The 27,606-nt window shown below is 41.9% G+C and overlaps 1 protein-coding gene and 1 long non-coding RNA gene across 2 annotated transcripts; one reads left to right on the top strand and one right to left on the bottom strand.

Annotated features, from left to right (window-relative positions):
- Positions 1-1,116: 1,116 nt before the first annotated feature.
- On the bottom strand, positions 1,117-21,719 carry LOC107838603 (uncharacterized). Its single transcript, XR_001664688.1, has 3 exons — positions 21,709-21,719; positions 15,118-15,123; positions 1,117-1,404 (listed from the first exon to the last, which is right to left on the bottom strand). It is a non-coding gene; the product is annotated as an uncharacterized LOC107838603 (long non-coding RNA).
- On the top strand, positions 20,942-27,312 carry LOC103151563 (uncharacterized protein CXorf38). Its single transcript, XM_007571699.2, has 6 exons — positions 20,942-22,743; positions 22,831-22,965; positions 24,805-24,927; positions 25,023-25,172; positions 26,393-26,590; positions 26,704-27,312. The coding sequence occupies exons 1-6, from the start codon at positions 22,537-22,539 to the stop codon at positions 26,824-26,826; spliced, it is 936 nt and encodes a 311-aa protein (XP_007571761.1). The 5' UTR covers positions 20,942-22,536; the 3' UTR covers positions 26,827-27,312.
- The last annotated feature ends 294 nt before the right edge of the window (positions 27,313-27,606 follow it).

Here is a 27,606-nt window from a genome sequence, read left to right as displayed (position 1 = left end):
GATGGTTAGGGTTAGGAAAAGGGTAAAGGTAAGGTTTAGGCTGTAGAAATGAATGGAAGTCAATGGAAAGTCCCCAGAAAGATAGCTAAACAAACATGTGTGTGTGTGTGTGTGTCACAATTGTTAAGCGCACATTGTCCGGTATGCTGTAATAATCAGGTACTGGAACTACAGATCAAGATCAAGAAACGTATGGATCAGACAAAATCGGTTCTAAATTGTCTGGACAGTGAACGCTATTATCCTGCTGGAAGGGACACCGGCCCTCCGCCCCACTCTCTGCTCTTCTCCGGCCTCTAATTTGGTCTGGTTCAGGTCAGCTGCCCTGTATTTAGCTCCATCCATCTTCTTGTCAACTCTGACCAGCTTCCCCCTTGCTCGCTGGAGAAAAGCATCTCCAACACGTTTTCCTGCTGGCATGCTGTGTTCGGGGTTATGTGCAGTGCTACCTGCTCAGATGAGACCAAAATGAAACTTATAGGTCTACTTTCAAAATGTTACAGCAGGTGAAATAAGTATTGAGCACATCCTGATTTTTCATAGTAAACCTATTTCTGCTTGTATGAAATTTTCACCAGGTGTTGGTAGCAACCCAAGTACTCCATGCATGGAAAGAAACTAATCATCTTTGTGGTTTTGTAAGATGTTATAATATTTATGGCTAAATTACTTAATAAAGGGGCAATTATGCGTGAAATTGACTTTTTGGAGCTTTACATCAGGTTATAATGTTATCCCTTTTTCACTTGGAGTTTTACCTTGATTCTTTCATGCATGTTTGAGAAATATTTTAATCTCCCCTGGCAACCATTCAGTTTTGCAAGACTCCTGGGTGGACCTAGCATCGCCTTCAAGGATGAAGCTCCTCCTCTGAGCTGCAGTTTTCAAGCTTCCACATCACAGAGCAGTCCTTCCCCCATATCTCTCCCGCTCAGCTTCTTCAGATCAGCCAGTAGCACTTAGCAAACACCTGGTAGAACATCGCATCTGCTGAGCTTGTTATACTAGCCACTTCTCAGTGCAATGCTGGTAAAAATGTTGTTAACCCTTTTACGCGGGGACGTGTCGCCGGCGACACATCCAAATTTTCAGTACTGTAATTCCCACACTTTGCGCTATCTGAAAAATTCCAACGGTTTCTGAAAGGGGAGACGTTGCACTTTCCAGCAAGTATCGGGTTAATACGGCAACTTCACAGCTGCAGCTGCAGAGAGTGTAATTAATCTGGGGGGTACTCGTTTAATAGACGGTATATTTCAAAAATAACTTGCTGGATATTGAAAGTTCCAGTTGTTATCGATACATGGGTAAGTATATCATCTCACAGGACATTTAAAGAACTACTTACAATTAAAATAAGGAAGGTTTATTTAGGCAGACGCTTGAAACTCCGGCGTAAAAGGGCTAAAGGGTTAATAGAAGAGAAACGTTGTGATGACTTCCTGAGGGCGGAGTTTCAGAAAGAGCAGTTGCTTCTTAAAGAGACAGAAGCCCAGTTTTAAGGCGATAAATTATGAAGTCTAATTTCATTTCAGTCAGGTTTGATATGTGTACCATTTTTATCACAAATGAAGGTAACATATTAAACTCAATTGTGCTGTAAAATGGCACTATGTGCCTGGAAAATACATAAAACTGCCTCTCTAAACTTTTCCACAACCTCATCTATACTGTGCTGAATTTTAATCACAAATGTCAGAATAAACGGGCGGAACATAAATTGATCCCAAACTTTTCTGACTTAAGCATAAAAAAGTTTAATTTCACAATAATACACTATTTTGTGTTGATCTATTACAAAAAAAAATCCCATCCCATTGTACCATGACAAAATGTTAAAAGATTCAAGAGAGTATGAATATTTGTTCAAGGCTCTGGATCTATTTATCTTATTTCGAATCAAAGGATGCATTATCTTACCTATCACCTCTGAAGCTGTTGAATTATTGCCAAGAAAAACACCATTGTGGTTCTTTCAATCATACTTGCACGGCTGTCGACTCGGTTTCATCGTCTCGTGAGATCCAGCAAAAAGATAATGTGCTTAGCCAAAAATCATTATGCGTCTCGTCTGTGACACTTTGTGGAGTCATTTACCGTATCCTCTTCCCTGTGCATTAGTTAGGCTTCACAGACAGAGGACAAAACAGACTCTTGACTCATGTTTCATGCTGCAGGAGATGGCAGGTAACGTGCACAACAACAACAAACACAATCTGGGGCAGATCTATTTTAAAGCCAGCAGTGGACCGACTTTCCCCTTAAAGACGGCGGAAGTGCAACTCGACTCCTTGATCAGGACAAAGGCCAAGATTCGTTTAGACTTATGAAATGATCACAGTGGATGCAGGGGAAGTAAGCTGAGAAAGATGTGTGCCTATGTAGACTCTCTCTGCCTCACACAGCCTCCCTCCCTCCTGACACACACACCTCTCCACAATCAGAAATCAGTGCCTGGCTGTAGAGAGAAAAGAGAATTCATTAAACTCAGCCACCCACGCTGGGCTGCTGAAAAGAAGACGGGGGGCGAGGGTGGGCCGAGTGGGGAGGAGGATGATGAGAGACTGAGAGGGAGAGCAAAAAGAAGATGGAAGGCAAGAAAAAGGGAGAAAGAGGAGAGAAGGTGGAGTCCTCTTAGTGGGGGCCCATCAAATGAAGTGGATAGGAGGTCAGTTGAACAGAAAAGCTTTTAAGCAGCGAAGCAGTGAGCAGGAATTGACACAACGCCGGAGAGAGGAGAGCACAACAATATGTGAAGGAGGTGTTAGATGTACTCTAGAGTCTGGAGTTGGATCATAGCACACGCAGAAGCAATTAAAAGTTGTCCCCGCAAACTCATCAAAGACTCTTCCCCTTCCCCTCCGGCGTGCGGCGAAGGGTTGTTCCCCCCACCGCTTGGCATGTTGGCCGATCCTGACGCCTCTTGCCGTGAACTGACTGGCAGGCGGTCGGAGAACGCTTTTGGCGTCGGCCGGTCTCTAACCTGGAGCTTTCGCCGTCTGACCTAATCCACGCACGCTTGGCTAATCTGGTTAACCAGAGCCATTCCTGAAATGAACAAAAGCCTAATCTAATTCCCACTTAGCACTAATTAAGAGATTACTGACCGCACATCCTATTATCGTAATCATCGAGCTTTAACAAACAAACAGCAACAAGAAGGAGTCAATCACATGGCAGCTGTGGACAGTGGGAGGGGTCACCGATTCTGTGTGTGACCATGGCACCAAGGCTGGACTTGGGAAAACATTACCCACTGCAATGGAGCCGGCGTGGGAGACAAACACACACAAGTCTCTTTTCAACAAAAGCTATTAATAGTGCGTACTAATTATGACTTCTGAAGACAATTGGATGTGCTGAATTTGACGTAGGGCTGTCAGAGGTGTGAGAGCAGGATGCAAATTTACAACGCATCCTTCAGATTTGTAAATGTTCTTGCAAATACACTACTTATGAAACAGCCTTGGTATTTATTAATGTTGCCTCTTACATTGTAGCCTCTCATGTCTCTCATTGTTCAGTTGCTCACTTTGGATTTCAGACAACACACTGGACCGGCACCAGCAGATGGCGCGGCTCCAACAATCATCACCGACTGTGGAAACTTCACACTGGACCTCAAGCAGCGTGAGTTTTGTGTCTCTCCAGACTCTGGGACCTCGATTTCCAGATGAAACACAGACTTGCATCTGAAAAGAGTACTTTGGACCTCTGAGCAAAGGTTCAATCCTTTACCCATTAACTTGGGTAGCAATGCTGATTTTGTCGCTGGTTCAGTTTTGGTTTAATACAAAAGTTTCACCTTTTGAATACTGAATGACGAAATTACTGAGAGGCACCTGTACTCTGGTGCGCCCAGGCTATTCCCCCTGTAAGTCCGACCCTGCATGGCATTCCCTGCAGATGAGACGGAGTGATAGAGCGGGGAGGAAGACTTGCAAGGTTTCCTCATCCGTCTTTCAGACACACAAACGCACACTCCACCCTAAGCCTTTTACTGTCCAGAATGTCAGCAGCCTTCTCCAGCACCGCGGCCTGTCACACAGCACCCAGCGAGTGTGTGTGCATATATGTGTGTGTGTGTGTGTGAGGATGAGAGAGAGAGAGGGAGAGAGAAGTTGAGGGACGGAGACATGCAGAAGGGAGGGGTGTCCTTGAAAGAGGACAGAGGTGTTCAGCTGGATCTAATGTGATGGAGGAAACAACTGGAGCACACACACTTCCTCACACACTCACACACCACTGTTGCACCAATATAATTCCTTCTCAGGAGAAGAGGGGTATGGAGGTGGGGGTGAGAGGAGGCACAGAAACACATTTGTTTGGAATAAATTCTCATGAATCTGCAATCCGACCGATTAAATCCGTTTGTCCCGTCCAGGCCTCAACAGGCCGGTCTTTTATAACAGCAGCAGAGGGATGGGGGAGTGGGGCGAGAGGAGGGTGGTCGGAGGGGTGCTCCGCTCTGGTTCTCTGTGGCGGCCTCGGCATCATTATCATCAGCAGCGGGTTCCTCTCAGATGCGCCTAGCCACAGATCAAAGGGAAGCCTCTCAATCTTCCCCCCTCACCGAGGCGGCACAGAGCCGCTCTGTAGCTGGCATCTTGGTCCTGCGATAATCCTCCCATTGATCTGCTTCACAGAGTTCAGTGTGCGCTGCGCCAGGGCTTCTGGGGTTGAGGTTTAAAGATGCTGAGGAATGTCTGTCAGAGTTGGCAGCACACCGGGTGCCAGAGTTTATTAAGCCGTCGGCCGGTCGGTCGTGCGCCGCAAGTACCGAAGCAGGTTCCCTGTTTTCAAGGTGCTTCGCTTACACGAGGTCATCCTAATGCTCAATAGGACCTTCCAGCAATGGGATTTATTTCACCACAGTCAGCGTTTGTACTTTCGGAAGAGGGAGGAAATGGGTTAGGTATTTAGCATAAGGAATTCAAAAAGCACATGTAGGGGCAGAGGGGCAAATTAAATTACCTTATTTTCTTCTGTTCGTTTGAAGTCCGTGAGGAGGAGTTGAGACTGGAAGGCAAAAAGGAGGGTGAGGATGATTGCAGGGAACAATAGAGCAGAGAGGCATTACCTCAACGCTGCCTCTAACTCCCTTACCAACTCAACGTTTCCACCTACTGGCGGCTTTGTGTCACGGCAGGTCACACGACTGGCACTGCTGACTTGACAACATGGAAGTTGGTTCATAAAATGTCTGTTGCAGTGTAATAAATGTTTACTGTAAATAAATAAATAAATAAATAAAATGTATTCCTGAAAAACATATTGCCAAGTGGAGCAGTTTGGCAGCTCAGAACCACCAGTGTCTAAAATTTATACAAGTTGAAAGATGGAGCGGTTCTGAATATTTGATGGGCTGGGCTGCTGCTTGGGCCAACCGCAGTGCTTTTCTTTCATGTTGGGATAAAATGATAGTCTGATCAGTTCTATTCTCCACAGATTACTCTTAAACTGGCCAATTAGACATGGAGCCGTTGCCAGATGAGGTATAAGGCTGAAAAGAAGGGGCAAAACCTGCAGTATACCATCCTATACAGACGTTTTATGTGAAAACAAACAAATACTACTTAGAAGTGGTTGTCTTACATTAGGAATGAACCGAGTGGCCTGTATATTGCAGCTCCTTGTCTCTTACATAAGACATTTGATTCTTGCCCTCTCGAAGCTTTTACTTCCTCTCTCATTTTTTCCCCCTGCATTTTCACTCGGATGTTTCAGATCATCAAACCAACTTTTCTCACCTGAGGATAAACCTCAGTAAACACAAATAAAGCAGTTTCCAAATGATGATTTTATTTGTCAAAGGGTTAAAAAAAAAAAAAGCTGTCAAATCCAACCTTCTTGTGTGAAAAGTAAACCTTTCATGGATTTGCAGTAGCTGACAATCCATCTTTGTGTCAATGTTGAGGAACTCTGACCCACTTTTCTTGGCAGAATTGCTGAAATTCAGATGCATTGAAGGACTTCCAGGCAAAAATGTTTAAGGTCTTGCATGGTATCTAAGTCCAGACTGTATCTCTGCCTCCTGCTCATTTTAAATTTTTGGAGGGGTTTTTCAAGTTCTTTAGAGGTGAACTTGCTGGATCTCAAACCAGGATTGTCCAAAGTGCAACTAGGGGCCCATTAGTGGCCCTTGGACTGATTCTGTGTGGCCCCCAAATGCAGTTCAAGAAAGATACGAATCTGGCCTGTCCAGCACAAGTAGCTGATGCAGAAGGAGACTTTTTATTTTTGGAAAACGTTAAGTACAACATAAAGTATTTGTCTTTTTAGAACCACGTCTGTTCAGAGACTTTTTTCTGAAAAGCTGACTTTGCTGTGACCAAATCAGCTTTTACTGAATTTATTAAACTTTTGAAAGAAAGTGACCTAAATTCTGTTTCTGTAACTGAGAATAAATTTTTTCAGTCAAGCCTCCAAGAATTTGAAAACTGGATGAGTTTCTTTTAACCCCCTGCTCAGAAGGAGTGTGACAGATGTCACGGTCAGACAGCGGGGAAATGTGGGGAAGGGAGGACGGGTTGTCCTATCAGACCATCAGTTCCCGAAACCACATACGAAAAAGGAAACTCATAAAAGCATACATGGATTCTGTGCGGCCCCATCTCTTAAGACTGCAGGAGGCTTAATACAAGAAATGGGAAAAGTCTGTTTCAAGTTTTGGATCTACAATGAGTAACAACCCTTTTCTATGAAATCAAACAAACAAATAAAAAAGAATTGGACTACTTTGTCTTCTTGATTTTATTTATTTATTTTTTGGCCCACATGACAAAAAGTTTGGACACCCCTGGCTAAAACTCAATTTGACGGCTCTCTCTGTTGGTGTTTGAGATCTTTAGCCTACTTCATGTTGTCAGACTGGTTCTCTTGGAGAAATCTGTCCATTTACCAGGTCATACAGTAATCAGGTCTAGATAGAGGAATTCAAAAACAATGTGGTAATAAAAGTAAATTCACAACTCAACACAGGTGGCAGTTATATTTTCGTAGTAATGAATGAAATCAACTGATTTTGTATTTATTCCAGTTATCTTTGTCTTATATTAATATTAGTTTTACGATCCAAAATACGTAATTGCAAAGGAGTTAAAACATTTTCACTCCAGTATAAAATCTGTTTTTAAATTAGGATCATATACAGGGAATTTTCCTCCGTACGTGTTATGACATCTAGTCTTTCTTACAGTCATATCTTTTTTTTTTCCTGCTTTTGAGTTAACAAATGGTTCACAAAATGTTAAAACGTTCAAATTAAATCGCAGTAATTCTCCTTCCAAAGGCACCGTTTTTAAACTCCGTCTTTGTGTGTTGATATATTACTTCTCCCAGGGACCTAACATAGGCACATAACCGAGGACGAGATACTCCTCTCCTTTCTGCGACTCTCGCATCCTTCTCGTCTTCTCTCCAGCTCTTCGGGGACTCCTGGTCTTATCACAGGCATTAGTAGGGGCTTTGGTGTAGCGCAACCAGCTGCTCCTGCCTGTAAACAAATCTCCCGTTGGCAGAGTTGCTCATCATAACCCATGTGAAAAAGTGCAAGAGATATCAGCAGGAATCACTGAGGCAGAACGCCATGCAGCCCGGGGGGAGGAAGGCTTTTGAAAATCTACGTTTTAACAGGGAAAGAATAAATAAATAAATGAAAAAATAAAAACAGACCTGAAAATACAGTACATTGCAAGGATATTTAAAGCCTTTGAAAAATTTCACATTGTTTGTCACGCCACAACTACAAACTTCAAAGTATTTTATGTCGAGGAAGAACACAAAGTGGTAACCTGGTTGTGAAATGTTTGGTTTGGGTGTGGATAACTACTAAAAAAGGCCAAACGATAAAATGATGCAATGATGTCACGGTTCAGCATGAACTGTGAAAGTTGATAAATCAGGTTTATTTGGAGGAATTTGGAAATGAGGCCAAGTTAGCTTTCAACTAATTGAGATTAGTTTAAGACAAAATGAATGCTAACGCTTGTATACATTGAAATGACTAGTTCACAATGCATAGCATAAGAGAAGATAATATCATTTGGATAGTATGTTTCATTAAAGGGGCAGTGTTATGTATTTTTTAGACAAACAGTGCCATTTTACAGCACAGTCAAGTAACTATGCAGTCTTCAGTTGTTATAAAATTGTTTTATATACCAAACATGATTTAAAAGAAATTTGACTTTGCAATTTGGCACCTTGAAATTGGGCTTCTGTCTCTTTAAGAAGCTCCTGCTTGTTCCAACACTCTCCCTTCATCACATCATCCAAACAATGTATTTCCGTTATGCAGTTTAAAGCTGTTCTTAGGAGTGTTGGACTGAGAAGTAGTTCGTACGATAAGTAGAGCAGACTTGCTGCTGCCACTAGTCTGCAGGAGCTGAGTGGGAGAGTGGCAGGGGATGGCTGCTCTGTAATGTGGAAGCTTTGCGGAGCTTTGTGAGAGCAAGCGTTAGGGCACTCTGAATGATTCCTCAGGAGATTAAAAGACTTCCGACACATGCACGAAGGAATCAAAGCAACACTCCAGGTGTTTTTTTTGTTTTGATGGAATAACATTTCAACATGATATAAAGCTCAAAAATGTCATTTTTACATAATAAGAACCTTACTTTTTGAGCCTTTGGAAAGTGAACTTCCACCCCAATCTCAAATCTTTGGCAGCCTCCGGGAGTGTCTTGTTTTTATCCTAATTCAATTTCCCGACACTCGACAGGTCGCCTGTCCCTGCTGAATAAAATCATCCCCACAGCATGGTGCCACTTCTACCATTTGTCGCTGTGGGAATGGTGTTTTGTGCAAGGTTGTTTCTCCTTCACACATAGGCTTGTGGGCCGAAAACATTCAATTCTGCTCTCATCCGACCAGAACAACTTCTTCCTTGTATTTTGGTCTGTATGCTCCATCGCTTGTGGCAACATGCTTTTCATGTTCATTTATTTCCAAAGACACATCAATAAACTAGTAGTAAGCGGTAGTAGGTGCTTGCATGTTTCTACACCAGCTCCCTTCGGTGGTAGCCAGCAGTCCGGCCCTTTAGAGCGGGCGCCATCTGTAAGCCCAGGACCCCGAGCCCACCTGTTAGACCAAGTGCATCTGGTACCAGCACCAGCTGCTGGGCCGCAGCCTCATATTTATTCATCAGATATGAGCCCAGCAGCCCTGTTTTCACCTAATTCTGGGCAGGATCGTGTTTTGTGAGGTCTTCCATCATTACGGCGCTGCATTAAACCGAGGCAGACAGGTATTACTGAAGCCGTCGGCTGTGAGAAATAAACTACTCCTCCGACTGTGATAGAGTACAGTCCAGCTTGTTCAGCATTAGGATTGGGCTTCTTCTTCCTCTTTTTTTTTTTTTTTTTTTTTTTGGTCAAATTGTATTAATGAGAATTTTGTTATTCACAGGCAGCTTTGTGAATGTGTGTGTGTGTGTGTGTGCGCGCGCTGGGTGAGACTTAATGCATACATGTGTGATATTTTCTCTCTCTCTCTGTCTTTGTAAAAAAACGCACACATGCAAACCTACACACATGCCCAGGTCTTAACCAGCCTGATTTATATAAATATATATATTTTTTCCTTCTTTATCCAAGCTCGGAGAAATACATTGATAAGCAAGTGCATGCACACACCGCAGTGTGAAATTGGGTCAGCAGTGGAGAGTGGGCTTTAATGCTGAGCACATACGCTCTCTAAAACTGATCTGCATATTCATGTGGGTGGCTATCAGAATGACACACACGCGCAGCTACAAGCGCGCACATAAATAAGTACACGCGTGTACACGCTGGCGCGAAACTTATCCATCCCACACACGTGCCCCTCTCTCGCGCGCTCTCTCTTTCGCGCGCGCGCTTACATGTAAGACGCACGCGCGCTCGCGCCGACAGCAGGGGCACAAAGAAAACGCTGAATCTCATGGATATTGTAACTGTCAGGGAGCTACAGGGGGCATTTATGTTCCACTCATTCTAATTCTCTGGCTAAAAAATGAGCTTCTTCCTCTCCCAGCGGTGCTATGCCAATCATTTTTCCTCCTTTTTTTTTTTTTTTTTCACTTCCCTGCCTCCACTTACGGGGTTGCTAAGCTGTCTGGGAAAGTTTAGGAAAGCTTGGAAGAAAATAGCAAACGGAAAAGAAACTAAAGTACGGAGAAATGTTTTTATTTGGAGATTTTATTTTCTATTTGTCCGTTCTTTTCATCTTCCTTCCCTCCTTTGTTGCGTCCTCTACCGCCTTGATTCCCTCCTTCTACTTTCCTTCCTTTAGTCTTATATTTCTTTCCCCGTGCTTTTTCGTTGTTAATATAATGCTGTATAAATCAAACATATATATCAAACATAACTTAAAGAAATTGGACTTTGTAGTTTAACGCCTTGAAATTGTACCTTTCTCTTTACGAAACTTGCTCTCCCTGAAACTCCGCCTTCGGGAAGTCGTCACAACGGCGCTCTTCTTTCAACCCTTTAGCAATGTTTTTATCAGGATTGCTGATGAGAAGTAGCTCATACAATGAACTCAGCAGATGTGCAGTTCATCCAGCTGTTTGCTAATTGCTGCTGGCTAGTCTGAAGGATCTGAGTGGTGGAGTCACAGTGAGGGATGCTCTGTGAGACGGAAGCACGGGAGCTTGGAAACTGCAGCTCTGAGGAGGAGCTGCGTCTTGAAGGAGGGGCTAAGTCCAACTAGATCTTTTGTACAACTGAATGGTTGCCATGGAGATTCAAGGATTTCTCAAATATGTATGAAGAGTAAAAGCAACACTCCAGATGTGTTTTTGATGAGGGAATAACATCAAAAGATGATGTAAAGTTAAAAAATATTATTTTGCATAATACTGCTCCTTTAAGTCCTCCTCTCTAGTTGCATTTTCATTGACCAAATCATTATGAAAGTTGATATTTTGAAAATAAATTTGCTTAATGGAAATATCAATTTTAAAAAACCCTCTCCTTTATCACTAAAAGGTTTTGGCACTGGGGTGAGATGTGTGTTTTGGGCCTTTTTTGGCCATATCAACATTGGTTTATTTTGTAAAAGTTGCAATGAAAAAAAAAAAGATATATTTATATATTTTTTTGCATCGAGTCACGTGATCAGCAATCTGGATGTTGCCACTGCTGAAAACTCGAAAGAAATAGCCAGGGAGTCATTGCAGGATGTTGACTCGGCATGTTTTTTAGTGACTGGTCACATGAACAAACTTATTCATGTGTGATATTTAATTGTTTTGGTTTTTTTTATTTATTTAATGGAGACATCACAATTGCAAAATTGTGCTTTTTTTTTGACAAAGTTTTGCACACATTTGTAATGGAAACTTTGCATTGTCCTTCCTTCTTTGAGTTCTTACACTTGTCCTCCTCTCTTTACTTCCTTGTGTTTCTTAAATCTCTCATGCTTTTTTCATTTCTTTTACTTCCTTCCTTCCTTCACTCCTTCATTCCCTGTCATATTCCTTTCTCCCGTGTGTCCTGCCTTCCATCTTTTTGCTTCTTTGTGTCCTTTTCCCCTTCACTCCTTCCTCCCATTCTTCCCTGCGCCCTTCCTTTCTGTCAGCCTCTGTATTTCCCCGTTTCCATGTCTCTATGCAGAAATAACCGCAGTGAGTCCAGACTGAATTGTTATTTTGTGGATTCACAGAGCACCGAGAACTGTGGAAATTAGAGTCTGAGAAAGTGTGAAACTTTCCCATCAAAAACATGAAGGTCCCCACTTTTCTCCCTTTATATCCCTCCCTCCGCCCGCACCCCCCAAGGCAAAACGCGGCGGCCATCTTTCTGAGGGAAAGCGCGGTCCGGCTGACGCCGTCCATCCGTGCAGAACGGCTCTCATTACTGGAGAATTTGGGAGCGAGCAGCAACATTGTCAGAAGTCTTAGAAGTGTTCACACTTCCCTCCCAACTAAAAAGATATTCACACTCTGAAAAGTGGAGAAAAGGAATAATAATCACCATTCAGCTGTAGACTGATTGTGCCGCTGAGCTGTGAAGAGAGTTGGAGAATGGCAGAAGCAGAGTGAAAGAGAGGAGGTGAGAGAGAGAGAGAGACAGAGAGAGAGAGAGAGAGAGAGAGAGAGAGAGAGTCAGCCAAATAAGAGGTCTTCTCCCTGCAGATATGCTTGTCAAAATTCCCATACTTTGCGCTTCTGACTTTTTTTTCAGGTTTTTTTTTTTTTTCGCCAATGAACAACAGTTTTTTTCTGACAAAGCATTTTCCTCACTTATTTGCAGACGGAGGGGAGGAGAAGGAGCTCGAGTCGGAACGTGAGAAGCCAAAAGGATGCAACAAAGGATTCGGAGCCCAGTAAGCAGATAGCTCAGAAGGCCGCTGGGGGCCAAAAAATAGAGAGAGAGAGGGAGAGAGAGAAAAAGAGAGAGAGTGGAAGGGAGGAGTGGATGGGAGCGGAGGGGGTGCTTGGTGGTGTCTTTTGAAGATGGAGATGGAAGGAGAAAGAGAAAGGAGGAGACGCGGAGAATGAGACAGAGAGCGCGTGTCTCCTGTGGATGTGTTAGGGGACCAACGCGGCGAGGCCTGAGCATGTGATTTATTTCAGAATACTAATGTCCCTTTGATCTCTGCTGCTAAAAAAGAAAAAAAAAAAGAAAAGAAATGCCCTTCCGGGATTGTGGGCACACACTCGAGCGCAAACACACTCTCACTCTCAACACGGGCAGACACATGCATGTACTACACACGCACCTACATCCTCGCAGTCACATTAATATTGTTGCGTCCCCTCGACTGACTGCTGAATAGGGCTCATTTATGCACACACACACACACACACACACACACACACACACACACACACACATACGCACACACGTACTCCAGGGTGTCTAATCTACTTTAACTATCATCAAATCCTCAGAGATCCAATTACAAAGATAGAGGGATATTTGTTTTTCTCTGTACACCCTAAAAGACTAATTAAATTTTCATGTAAAGATGAAATTATTTGATACAACACAAATGTCTTTTCATTTTCATAATCGTAACGTAATACGTTTTAATTAGGAGTCCTGTCACAGCTTCTGCTTGTTCAAGCTGTTTTTTTTTTTTGTTGTTTTCTCCTGGCCCACTTAACCTGAATGAGAGGCAGAAACAGTATACGGGTGTAAACCCAATCTGTCCCCAACGCGTTGTTCTGATTCAGGGGTCGGAGAGGTCGGAGAGGTTAGAGAGGTCAGAGGTCATGCGCGTGATAGACGGGACCCGGACTGAAAACGTCCGCAGACGATGAAGGTTCGGACCCCGCGCGGGCCCCCCGTCTTTCGTTTCTGCATTCACTCCGACGAAGCGCCAGGAGAGCGGCGTATTGACATTTTGTAAATGTCAGGTTGTTTATTGTGAGGTACTTTCAGTAGGGGACGTAATGATGGCATAAAAATGTTAAAACTTTTGAAGGGAGCGAGAGAAACACTTAATCACAGTGGCAGCTGTAACTAAGTGAAGCGAGAGCATTTTTCCACCATCACATTTCTCAAAATTACTGTAACATCACAAACGCAAGCTTCAGCTTTGTTGGTGTTTTATTTGATCAATGCAAAGCAGAACCTAATTGAGAAGTGGAAGGAAAATTATACTTTTTCTCTCTCAATAAAACTCGAGAGCAACGGTGGCTGCTCTCAGCTGTAAAAATAATACCCTACTGCCATGGTTACGCATGTCCGCCTTACTCTGAGTTGTTATATTAAAATAAAACTTACACAACTGACTGTGAATGTACTGTAAAACTGTTTCCCAGCATGTTTGTTGTACGATATCGGGAATCCTGTGTATGAAAGCTCATAGTTTGAGTTTTGCTCTCAATCCCCAGCTGATGAGAGCAGACGTTAAGCCTCCTGAAGCCTGGTTCTTCTGAAGCCCTGTCCCAGTTCAAACGCAGCTTCTCCTTTCCACCGTAGCGAGCAGCTAGCCTGTGCGTGCTCAAGCTGAAGGACCGAATCAAAGCAGAGATTTAATGAAAACAGTGCACTGCCTTAGGCAAAGCAAAGCAAAAATAAGGCAAGGGAGCAAAACAAGATGTATAAGCTGGAGAGGACAAAGGAAACCAACGTATAAAAGATATAGTCAAAGGATGAACTCAAAACCTAGCAGACACATTCACAGTAAGGGCTGAATTTGTCTAAGTTGTGTTATTCTCTGGTCTGTTGAAGCGCTGCCACGAATCCTAACCCCAACCCAGACTGAGTCAATCTCCAAGATGGCAGTTTTGGTGCAAACGTGACAAAACCTGAAAGATTAACTCGATACGAAATGTTCATCACAGTAGTGAAGCTTCAAAGTAATCATTCAAGTCCTGACTGGCATAATTCAGTTTTAATTTCCAGTTCTGGGTCCTCAGTGGTCTCCTGTTTCAGTGTTAGATTTCCCTCACGTCAGGCTTGATGAATCTCTGTTAATAGCCATCAACGCAAGAGCCTGCGGTATTAAATGTACAGCCGGTGCTTTGCTGTTCAATCTATAAAAAACAAAACATCCTAGAGGAGTGTAATTCAATATAAATTGTAATCCGTGGGCCGGAGCTTCTGTTCCTCTAGAATCAGAAGTTCCAGGTTGCTGGGAAATTGCAGCACCGAGAAACTCCGCTGCGTCAGGAGAAACGCCGCTGACAGAGTTCCGGGTTTGGACGGTCGTTGAAAATAGTCGTGCCCCGGATATGGAAGGTTGCAATGTTAAGTGTTTTTTTATATATATGTGTATATATTTATATATTTGGTTGCTTTTGACATTCGCGAGACGTCTCTCCGCTCAGCTCAGGCTCGAAATAGCAAGAGGGTTAGTCGCTGGTATTCCTCCGGCGAGCCACTGCGGTCTCGGTTGATGCATGGTATCTGTCAGCCGGTCCCCGATGTACGCCTTCAGCGGCGGCCTCTGGGACGTCGGTGCACACAGCTGCCGGCCGACTGGCCGGCCTCCTCTGGGTGTTCAACTTTGCTTTTCACTGCAGGCGGCAGGTGTAGCAGCTTGGTGATGCCACCTCTCATGAGGGGCACCGCCTCCACTCGGATCGGGAGGCAGATGTGGTCCCACGGCATGGAGAGCTAGAGAAGACCTTTCCCTGGAACGTCCTGAAACATTACTGTTAATATAAATAATTAAAACTAAAAACTAGCTGGAGTAACACTTCACCGTTTCAAATTAACATTTTACAGCAATGCCAACTTTTGTCACTTCCTATGAAACATGGTCCAAGGTATTCCTATTACACTATTCTTCCAAAAATAATAACACACGCCCCTGACTTGGGAGTGTCTGGAATAATAATTTATGGAATCCCTAAGCCAGCAAAATGCACCTGGGAGTCCAATTAAACTTATACAATCAACCTGATCCAAACCGCTCTCTTGCTTTCCGGCTCCCCAGAGTGCGACCTATTTGATCGAGTGCGTGACTAAAAATCTTTTCAGAGTAATTTTTTTTTCTCTCCCCGGGTTTCACTGGCGTGTTGAATATTTGATGTCTTTTCCCTTTTTGCGGGCCTATCTGTGTTTGCTCACCTTCGTAGAAACAAGTTAAAGTCTGAGCCAATCAAACAAAAAAAGCAGATTGCCTTTCTGTGTGAAGATCCAATCTTTTGATTGGCCCTCGCTTTTCGGATAGATTATGGATGTGCTTGATGTCGCGCCTTGTTTTGACTCGGTTAATTATGAATCATATGCCAAAGCTTTGAGCTAAATAAAAAGGGAGGTCAGTGTGTTTTTGTGAAATGCCTTGCTGCCCCGTGCTCTCTCCTCAACCATGAGGTTACTCTGCCACAGTGGCAACCGTGGAACCATTCACTCTCACCCCTGTATGACGCAAAGGTTAAATTTTCAAATAAAACAAATGTTTATCTGCAACTTTTTACTTGCAACAGTCATTCACATGTCAATTAGGGCAAATCAGAATGATCAATGGACCTGACATGGATATTTTTGGGTTGTGGTAGGAAGTCAGCTGATCCGCAATGTGGTCTTGAATTAACCTAATTAAACAGAACTAAAATTTAATGCAATAAAATAAAAATACAGAGCTAAATAATTCAGCTCGTGACTCTTTTGAGTACTTTCACTTGACAAAAATCAAGGATTAGACAAGGAGGGAGGAACTGAGACGTTAGACAGAAGAAGAATGGACAGAATAAAATGCCTTTGTAATTCTAAAGATACTGTTTTTTTTTGTTTTGCTCACTTTTAGTTTCTCCCACATTGAATCCCACATTTCATAATAGATGTGGAATAGCTAAAAGCCACTTTCCATACTAAGAAGTTGGCAACTCTACAGGAAACAGAGAGCCCCCCTGTTTGGCTCATTCTCTTCTTCTGACTCTGCGACACGTGAGAAAAGGCTGCACATGTCAGATAACTTCCAACTGTATTGATGAAGGTGCAGACCTCATGTCATATTACCTGAATTACTTGGACACTCAGTTGTGTCGGCCCTATTGCTAACAAGCTGAAAGGGGGCACATCGCCACCTATCATTGTGGAGTCAGACATACTTGAGGCGAAATGGATTCCCATGAAATGATTTAATGCTCATACAAGGTCAGCAGTCCAATTAAATGAAGTTGAGCTGAAGCCATAGCTCAGCGGTGCATGCAAATGTTCTCCTTTTCAGCGTTTCTGTTGGGAAGTAGCACCTTGATGCTAATTTTCAGCAGGTAGACCGTTAGCTAGCATGGCTGTAGCTGTACCATTTCCATTGGCTTTGTTTATTTTTCTAATAAATGAACAGTAAATTACTTTCAGGTGAAACAATATTCAAGACTTAGCTCAAGTTTTTCAGAGTGTTTATGTTCCTAACTTTAAGCTAAGCTAATACATGCTCGTTTTAGCTCTAGCAGGTTTCTTTTGACAGCCAATATTTATAATTTGGAAGAGGTGTATCTTTTGACAGTGTAGTGGAAACATTGGCTTTCTCAAAACTTATTTGGAACTTTCTATCTTTAGCATTATTTCAGCTCTGGTTAAGTTATTTTGAGTGGATTTTCAGAGATTATTGAGTAAAGAAAAGGAAAAGGAAGCTGGCATATTTGCTCAAAAGGTACGTTCAGCATCTCCAATGATTCAGTAGAAACTGTCGGATGTGCTAAGGTCATTTATAAATATAGGTACCTATAGGTAATCCAATCATGATTCAATTTCTTGACATAAAGGTATCAAATTGGATTGCAAAGCCGGGTCAAGTTAATTGTGCCTTTTTGCGCATGTGCTGTCAGAATTGCCATCAGGTGCTTTCACTTCGTATTAATGGTTTTCTTTGACAATTTTCCTCATTTAAATGCAGAGCTGAGCAGAAGCAGGGGAGGCGATGAGAGAGGAGCAGAGCGGGAGAAGGTTGGAGGGCAGCTGGAGGAAGAGCGAGGAGCCGGGAGCAGCCAGGGAGGAATTACCTGACGCCTAAAATAAAAATCAATTTAAATATTTTAGCAAGGCTTTCACCAGGACCAAATTCCCATGGTTAAAAGTGAAATTTGTCTCCCGAATCAATCAGATACATTGCGGCAATGGAAATAGGAAAACTTTAACGAGAGGCAGAACTGGCAGGCTCAGATAACGATTTGCAAACTGAAATAGGAAAAAAAAAGTCCTGATGACAGTGAACTTTGCAAATAATACATAGAACAACATGCGTTGTTCTATGTACAATCCCTCTGGTAATAGGGATTGTCCAACGCTCGTTACAACAAAGCGATGCTCTGTTCGGCACATTTCTCTAAGGCAGGCACTGGACTCGCTTCTCTGCAGTCCAGGCCTGTCCAAAGTGAAGAAAGACTATGAAGAACTTTGACACAGAAATGCAAAAACTGTAGCTTCACATCCAGAGACAGCTCATTTGATATCAAGGTTTCAGTCCTCATTTTAGATCTTCCTAACTAGAGAACGCGTCCTCAGATGGAGTCACGACTGAACTGCTGAACAGCTTGCTGAACGTGGCCTAATTATCCTACCCTTAAAGTAAGTCTTGTGGGATTCTGTGCGGATGAAACGCTGGGTTGGAATTGTCTTAATCAGATGCGGCCAAGCTTTTCACAGAGACCAAGCCGCCTCACAGGCTTTCTTTACAGGTTTTTACTGTCAGGAACATCAGTCACCGAAACGAGGTGATGTAGGCTCTCAAGTAGGTGTATGTCTGAGAGGGATTGGTTTAGACATAGGGATAAGGTGGGAGGCTTAATCTTTGAGTGAACGCTGCATGTTGCTCTCCACAGAGCTATGAATAAAAATATGTTCAAGCAAAATTTGAGTGAAAGACTGATCTGTGAGAGACCTAGTTTTTCACCACAACACAAAACTGGAAGAAACGGGAACAAGTGAAATGAGCACATATGTAAACTTATTGGACAGACGCATGTTTGGCTATCTCCTTCTCTGTATGTATATATACATATTTGGTCTTTATCTTGACTGTTCAACAAATAATTGAATTCAACTATCAAACATACATACAAGAAGTCAATGGTGGTGAGGTCAGACCTTAATCAACTCAAACTGATGACCGTTCATTCTCCTCCAGGATTTTCTGCTAGAGAGCAGAATTTATGGTCTCAAAAATTACAGAAAGTCATCCAGGTCCTAAAGAAAAGCATGATCTACTTTCTCTGAAATGGTGAGTTAGGATTCATCATTCACCAGAATATTTCCTCTAAAGTCCTGTTGGTCATCAAGATGTATTCACCATATGTTACATGGGCCTTTGTGGTTTAATCACCTTAGAAATCCAGATGCCATTTTTGCCCTGCCTGTTTCTCACTGTTAAATGATGAATAGTGGCTTTGACCGAGGGATGTGAATAATCAATGTGCTCTATGTAATTTTGGTAGGCTGGTCACTCTTGAGGTTCACCAGTATTCTGTTTTGTCCATTTGTGGACAACTGCTTTCGTTGTGGTTCACTTGGAGTCCCAAGTCCCTCAAAAACGGTTTTGTTTTGCTTTTTACACGTTGTTTATAACCTGTTCTTTTCTTTACAAGTTTTTTTTTTTTGTTGCTCCAGTGGCCTTTTTTTGACAGTGAATTGACAGAAAAGTGGGTTGTGAAAGAGGGGAAGACATTCTGCAAAGGTCAATGCACCGGGGCAGGAGCCTGTGATGGACACATAGAGGACTGAGGCCTCTATGTGTCTTGTGCCACTGCTGCACCCCAGTTTCTAACCTGTTCTTGAATCTCCATCACCAGGATTTGACGTTACTTCTCTTTAAATGATCTATTGATTCTACAGGTCGGGGATTAATCAGACACTAAGACACTGTTTTTGCTGGATATCAAGGTTTCTGATGAATTATCCAAAACAATTGTAAAACCCAGAATCTAAAAAAGTAGAAAGCTGCACCAGGGCAATTAGTTTTGTAGTTCAGCCTTCTAATAGAAAAACTAGTTGATCAAATCTTTATTGAATGCATTGTACCTAATTAGCGAGTTCTCTTGAACCGTGGAATATGTAAAGGAAAACGTTAGTAAGAGCAGTGCTGAGAACATGAGAGAATTTCAGCAACTGAGTCAGGAGTGAAAACTGTGAATCTTTGTTTCAACATCAACTGAAATGGTCGGACCACTAGGGAAGGCACAGATTCTCTTAAGAAGTGGATAACTACCAGAGGGCCTGTAAACTACATACAAAAAAACAACGTTTGTATAAAAATAATATCTTTATTGAAAGTCTGCATATTTTCACCAGCTGAAGACTGGCAATGTGTCAGCACCACCTACTGCATTAGCTTTTGTTTCAATCAGCAGACATGGAATACTCCCTCTGTTTTGTACATGATTGACGTTGGGATAGAACAGTAAATGGGTATACGATCTGTCATGGAGTACAAAGCTGAGCAAAATGTGCAGTTCTTGATTTACCGGTTCATCTCTCTTGAGATGGATCATGATCAAAAGAAGGAGAGTGAAGCAGCTGAGAGGAAGGTCTTCTGTTTCATGGCTGGATTTGGTGTTGGAGATAAGGTGAGAAACTATGTGTCAAGAAAGACTCAGAGCCTCCTCTGCCACTTTGAAAGAAATCAGCTGAGGTATTTTGGGCATCTTTATGGAATGCTTCCCATCCCCTAGTTCCTTGTCGTACGATTTGCTTCGTACAGAGAGTCTGGACCATTGGCTATTGAGAAACGATTGCTTCCTTGAAGCGCAGCCTCTGTTGAAAGTCTTAAATTTGACCTTACTGCTAATGTTTGGCTGTGGCGTGTGCAATGTGCCAGTTCAAGGCAGTGAAGCTTACTGGAAAATTTTCTGCACTGTAAGCAACCATCCTCTACTGTGGAGAGTGATGTACCAAGCCAAACAAGATGGCTGTTAATGTTAATTCAGTATTTGGAAGATTCGACTGGAGCGGTACTGCATAGAAAGGCAATGACCTGGCTAACTTGGGGGAGAGCCCTGGCCAGATCCAAAACTTGCTGGAAGGGCTGGATAGATTTGTTGGAGACACTTCTGGCCTGCATGAGAACACCTTTGAATCCCATGTTTTTGGAGAAGCTACAACCGCAAAGATACTTTCACTTTTGATTTTTAATCCTGGCTTTAGGACAGTAAAGCAATCCCAGATCAGTCAACCGTGGCGACTCGTTGGTGGTGACACATGGACGTAAAAGTCTAGTAATGTATGCAGAAACATTATCATAATGAGCCTTATGAGTCCACACAAGAACCTTGATCTGGGTCCTGTGCTGAACTGGTAGTTTATGAAGAGTAGTCAGGTGTTGCATTTTAGCCCATAAGGGAGTCAAAAATATTGCAGTTCAATGATTTGTAGAACTTTCACTGAGAAAAGGTAATAAGGGAAATGCAATAATCAATACAAGAACGGATGAATACATGAATCACCATTTCCACCGGAGCATTAGAAATGATACACATGAGTTTCCAAATGTTCCTCAAGTGAAAAAAGCAGGAATAAACAACATCCTTGACATATTATTAAAACAATACAGCACCATCAAAAAATTTATTTTTAATAGGAAGCTTAATGTATGAGGCAACTCAAGTGGTCAGAAAATGAAGGAACTGAGTTATTTGCGGCACAGATAAGAACCTGTGTTTTCTCTTCATTCAACTGGAGAAAATCATTATTCGACCTTCATTTGCTTGATTTCATATACCATTGTAGAACAGATAGCTTGGAAAATGAATGGGGTTTAAAAGTAATTAAAACCTGAGTATCGTCAGCGTAGTAATGATAAGAGATTTCATTAAAAGATTTTAAAAGACTGCATAAAGGAAGGAGACAAAGACAAATAAATTAGGCCCAAAAACAGAAACACAGTAGAACTCCGTGGTTGAGACCTCGAGTTAAAATTGGACTGGGCAACACAAATATCTCTGAAAGACTCTCAGTTTCACAAGCAGAACTGAGTGATCCCCCAATACTAAAGGGCTGAACATAAACCTGGAATTTACGTCCAGCTAACACCAACAATTCTCATTTCCACATCATCAAACCGTTAGTCACTCGAAGGAATCCTGACGCTGTTGAATAGGCTCTTAAAAAACCAGACTGAAATATGGCTGAAATATTAAAATCATCAGAATCCCACGGTTGCTGTGGAATTTTGGCCAGGAAAGAAAGTTTTGAGATAACCCTATAAGTCGTAGGACGCAATGAATCTAAGGTGGAGACTTTTTAAGAAGAGAAGCACACCATTTTTGAATGATGAAACTTGACCAAAATTTAGGGGGGAGCTAATACATTTTACAGTACAAGGGAAAACAGCTTTAAATAGTGATGCTAGAATAATATCTATAGCAGAAGATGTTGAAATCATTCTGTCCTCACATTTGAAGAGATGACTTAGAGAAATTGAACTGTTTTATACTGTGGGCTAGTTGGGGGAAATCAAAACCTCTTTCAGATGCAGGAGATGAGCAGAGAGCCTAGTTGACTTCCACAAACATCCAGTCTTCCTACATAGCTGCTTCACAGAGCCAAGTCTTCCCGCAGGGTACAGACTTGATACAGAGATTTTCATCTAGAATTTCCCCAAAATGTTTGCTAAAAACATTAGCTAGACAATCAACATCATAACTGCCGTGTCAAGAGAAATAAAAACGTGAAGAAAACTTTTCAGCAAAGATGAACTAAAAGAGCCAATGAAACGATGAGTTTTAGATAATTCCATCCCTAAAGACAAATAAAAAAAGACACAGGAGTGATCTGAAATAAAAATATCCTCAATATAAAATATAAGTCTCACAAGTATTGACAGATTCCAAGTTGTCTCTGGTGACCTCCCTGGTCCTGCAGGTGATGACATGAGTTTGTATATATTTCAGCTTCAGATAGAAATCTTTCAAAATTAAGTTTCTCCAATTTTTCAGTTATCTGCCACACATACTGCCATAAACTCCATTATTTCACACAAAGTTGTCTTCCTCCAGCCCACCTGGTTTTCCCGCCCCGACATCATGTAGCTACGGTAACACACCGCCATCTGGTGGCCGCCGTGCTGAACTGCAGCCAGTAGGAAAAGCTGGCCACGTGGCCTGAACATTGCCCTGCCCCTTTGTTGTGTTTCACTTTGTGAGGAAGTAGAGCTGAGATGGTCCGCGAGGAGTTGACGTTTCGTCTCAACGACGAGGAGTACAAGAACTGGCTGAAAGCAGGACGCTGCCTGCTCATCCTGAAGGACGGCCTCCTTCCGTTCACCGACCAGCAGCTGACAGCTTTCCACGGAGATTTGCTCAACCAGTATCCTCTCCTGCGGAAACCTTGCGAGACCTCTTCCTGTAAACCCAGAGGAAATACGGTAGGATTTGACCATTTATTCCTTTAAATATATTACAGTTATAACTTCTCACAGTAATTTTCTTTCATTGGGTTTCTGTACTGGCAGCTTGTCTCGGTATGCAGGGTGTGTTCAGAGTGGCAGAAAGTTATCCTGAGACACCACAGACAGCCAGATGCCACAATCCACTGGACAAACTGTTTTCCCCGTTACTGGAGGACGGACCACTGGGAACTGGCCAAGGTAAACCACACATCACTCCATCCACACGTAAAGTCATCCTAAAGCTGCAGAAACGTATGCTGAAACAAACTGCTGAACGTTTTGTTCTTTATGCCAGATTGCAGATAAAATAGACGCACCGCGTCACGCATTTGTACAGTTGTGGGAGGGACTCCAAGGTTGCTTCCCAAACTTTATTCCTCTACTTTTTGTGCTTACAGTTTGTGTTGTCAATAGATGATTGAGCATAAAATGAGTCATTCATTGCAAAAAATTTCTCCCCAAAAATATCTGAATTTTCAGCATTGCATTGAATTATTAGGTAACTTTAGCATAGTGACATCAGAAACTCAGAGGGTTTGGTTGGAGTGAAGATGTCTCCATGATGTCCGTCACACTCTCCTCACACTTGCACAGGGGGAATGTGCTAACTCTCACTGCACATTTCCCTTTTTTAAATTTAAATCCTCCATCTGTTGCCTCTCAGATAGATTGTGTGACAGGATTGTATTGGCTGCCAGTGCAGAGCTTGCTCACCGGGTAGGCCTGCCACAATAACAAATTTTGGTGGATGATAAATTATAATTTCAGATATACAGCCACTGTAGGAAGGTCGGCATTAATCTTTGTTTTAACCCTAAGAATAGGATGGATGGATGGATGGATGGATGGATGGATGGATTTATTTATTTATTTATTTATTTATTTATTTATTTATTTATTTTTGGTGGGATGGAAAACACAATTTTGAAAAAGCATTTAGATTCCAATCAATTGACAATGAAAACGGATCTAAAAACATATTACTTGAAATCAAATTCAAAAATTGCAGGATAAAAACAGTCAAAAACCTGCATTTGTTATATTCAGATTTAAAAACATTTGTTAGTTCTGTATTATTTTCAGCCAAAATGATTAAGAGGCATCCAAAGAGCCACTTGTAGCAGCAGACTCCTGAGCTGTACACATAGAGGCTTACGATACTGCAAAATTCCACTAGATGGCAGTGTTGCTTCTATCTGAAATAAAAAAACATAGGCGCTATCTAATACCTAAAGAAGCTCCACAGCTATTTCATTGTTTCAATTTTCAGGAGGTTCTGCTAAACTAAGGCAGAAACAATTAATTGTGATGAATCAGTTATTGGAATGATTAACTAATTTAGTAATTGATTAATTGTTAACTTCTCAAGTGGTATTTAAAAAATATATATATATTATATATATGCTCACCCAGTTCAAAGTCACAAAAGGAATGCTGTACTGCATTTTAGGCAATAAAATATCTAGTTTCTTATTTAAAGAATGAATTTAATTAATTATTTATTTGCATATTTTAATGTATTTCTTAGATTGTGTAAAAAAGGTTTAAATGTTTAACAAAAAATCTGTAGACTCTGCTAAACGATTCATGGATAACTACTTTTTATACAAAGGGAAATTACATAAAACATCAGCACAAAAACCCCCCAAATATATTTAGATCCCTTCTGAGATGAGATGAGTACAAATCTCTCCACTCCAACACACCGGTAAGCGTATTGGAGACTCGTGCAGCTGAAATCACTGCCTGGATTCAGATGAAAGGTGAACCGCCTCTGCAGAGGAAGTGAAAACGCATGCAAACAAACCTGAGACGAGATGATAGGCATAACATAAGCAAGCATCTCTGATAGGATCAGGATTCGTCATGGCTGAAGACGCGGAAACCATGGTGACGGGACGCATTCTAGAGGAAAAAGAAAAAAGAACCGTCTTCGTTTCAGCTCGACGTTAAGCCAACCACGGGTCCATCAGGAGGGTTTGAACTTTGTGTTCCTCGTGTTGGGTCTCCATGCTCTGCTGCTCTGTGTGTCTTCAGGCGTACATGCCACGAGGTCAGGCTAAGGTGAAGCGCGCCGACGAGTTTGACGCCTCCGCTCTGCTCAACCTGATCAACTACTGCGACTGTTTCAGTTCCGTGGATCCGAAGCTGGTGAGACAGGTGAGCAGTGGAACAACAACAGCGAAAAAAGACTTACAACGCAGCTTCATGTCAGGGCTAAAGCTGCATTTTCGCATCTGTGCTTCTGCTTCCAGGTGATTCAGTGCAGGAACGAGCTGATGCACTCTTGCGAGTTTCGGGTGAAGGACGACTGGATGAGGCACTACAGGACGGCTCTGAGGCACTTTGTGCAGCAGCTGAGCTTTGTGCCCCACATGCTGACCGTCGGGAAGCAAATCGAAGACGTGAGTTTGTTTGGAAAACAGCGGCAGCTCCACTTCCAGGCTCTTTATAATGCGCTTCCACTACAAATGTGCGCAAAACTGTCGAAAATGTCAAGAAAACGCAATTTAGCAATTGTTGTGTTTCCTTGAAAGCTGCAGTATGTAACTTTTCTAAAGTACACAAGGGTGATTGACAGCACTAAGACCCTCCTCCTGGCTCTGACTGGCTGTTTCTGATGGGAAGCGATGCATATCTGCAGATTGCAATTGTAGTTCAGGGTACAGGCGGGGTAATTAGACTGTTGTACAGATTGTCCACCTCATATTTTACTGTTACGACATGGTGACAGTTTTAAGAATAGAAAAAAACATATTTCTGTGAAATTTACATGCTGCAACTAAGCCTGTCACAGTAATCAATAAATTAATTAATTGCATGATAAATTAAAAGAACCTCAATAATTTCCATTGGCAGGATTTATCATTTCTCTTTTTTCTCTCTCTTTTTCTACTAAAAACTGAATGAAAACAATTTTCAGTTTTGTGCTTTGGTCTCAACCAGCCCTTTTCTTCGAAGAACAATTTTCTTTACAAAGACTTCAAAATTCATTTTATTTGTTTTATTAATTTATTTTGGATATTTAAAATGTTTTCCATTTACTGTGTTAAAGTTTACTGATCTCTGACGATGTGTTCTTGCATTATTACGCCATTGCCATTATATTACTTGAAAATGCTTTCAAAACAACAATATTATCGTTTATCGCATTAACTGTTGAACAATTTATCGTCCAATAACATTTGTTATCATGACAGGCCTAGCGGCAACTTCAAATAAGAAACGCAATTAAAGTCAAATGTGAATAAGTTCGTTCAGGCGATTAAAAACGTGCGGCGCCGTCATCCTCCTACCACTTCCTGTCGTTTTCTTTGTCTTCTCCACCAGTGTTAACTTCTGGTTGTTGGTCATGTGATTGGTGTGATGCCAAAAAAAAAAAAAAGTGTTTTCACTGCAGTTTTGAGAAATACACTCATTTCAATACGGCCAACTCATCCCAACGCTAAAACTTTTTATTAAAAAATATGAGTTTTGCTTTTAAATTGCTGTTTTTCTCTAAAGCATATTTATTTTTTTAATACCAACATGCACGATTACATGGTTAATGGAAAAGCAGCTGCTGTCATCATGTTTAAGTTTTTTTCCATTCTTTTATTTATTTATTTTTTTTTTTGTGATCCAGATGCTGACCGTAGATCTTTCGATACGCGTGTTTGGCGTCGACCAACTGGACTCCGCTGGCCCATCGGCCGATTCGGACCCCGACTCGCCGGAGTCTGGCGCCGAGTCGGTCAGCCGGTGGGAAGCCGAGCTGCTGCAGGAGATGCTGCGGGAGTGTCTGCGTGCTGGTAACGAGGAAGACGAGGATGCAAAGACGCATGTAGGCGGAACAAAAGCCCCGCACTTGCTTTTTTCTTTTTTTTTTTTGAACGAGACGTAGAGAATGATTGACACACGTTTTCCCCTCCGACTCTCTGTCTGTCTGCTCCTCAGGACGCGGAGCAGCTGGAACGGCTGCGGGGCTTCCTCCAGGCAAACAAAGATCTAGGAGAGAAGTTCTCCTCCGAACTCCAAGCTATCGACTCTCTGGAGGCTAAAGGAGGAGAAGAAGATTAAAAGGGAACCAGAGTATGTTTTACACTCTATGTGGACTTGAATTTATTGCTTGAAATGGGCTACGGTCAGAACAAGTTGGGGAACGACTGTACATGGTTTATTGTTTCGACTGTATGCACCTATTAAGCAGGTTATGGAGGACAAATGCTAAATGTAACTTTTTTTTTTAAGAAAGAACTTTAGCTACCAATAATATCAACTGTCTGCTGTATCTATCAAAAATATTCAAAGATATTTTTTTTATATATATATAGAATTTACTGTATTAATACCAAATGAGGCTTGACCTAAAGGGCTTTTGTTTTATATGTTTTATTTTGGAGAAGGCTATTAATAGTTTTCCTCCACGTTTAACTACAATAATCCTCCATTAGGACAGTATGTCTGTGTTTTTAGCAATGATTTGACTCACAGCTTTGAATGTTCTCCTGTTCAAACAGGATCAAAATCCTACATTAAGGTTCAAATAAATGGAGAAAAAGGAAATGTTTGATCCATTATTTCTTTGATGTAGTCGGGGTTCTCGACAATAACTCTGATCCTGTTGGGAAAACCTTAAATCAGGGAATATATTTATATTTACGGTCTAAACCTGACCTGAAATTCGGGCCAAAATCAATTGCTTTATGGTTGGGTCGGGCTTCTGCAGCTTGTTTATTAACCTTAGAAGACGTACAGCACAGAGAAGACTAAAACTAAAATGCACAATGTAAAAATGTGTTAATCTACTTGTAGAAGAGGAAACGGGTAACTCTGTTGTCAAAAGAAATAAAGGTTCAG

This window comes from Poecilia formosa, unplaced genomic scaffold, assembly GCF_000485575.1.
Source record: "Poecilia formosa unplaced genomic scaffold, Poecilia_formosa-5.1.2 Scaffold285, whole genome shotgun sequence".
NCBI classification, from domain to species: domain Eukaryota; kingdom Metazoa; phylum Chordata; class Actinopteri; order Cyprinodontiformes; family Poeciliidae; genus Poecilia; species Poecilia formosa.
This window is presented reverse-complemented; position numbering and strand designations above follow the sequence as displayed.

Coding starts and splice junctions, on each gene's coding strand:
- LOC103151563 (XM_007571699.2), top strand. CDS start 22,537: ATGGTCCGCGAGGAGTTGACGTTTCGTCTCAACGACGAGGAGTACAAG. Junction 24,928..25,022: donor ATCCGAAGCTGGTGAGACAG/GTGAGCAGTGGA, acceptor TTCTGCTTCCAG/GTGATTCAGTGCAGGAACGA. Junction 25,173..26,392: donor TCGGGAAGCAAATCGAAGAC/GTGAGTTTGTTT, acceptor TTTGTGATCCAG/ATGCTGACCGTAGATCTTTC.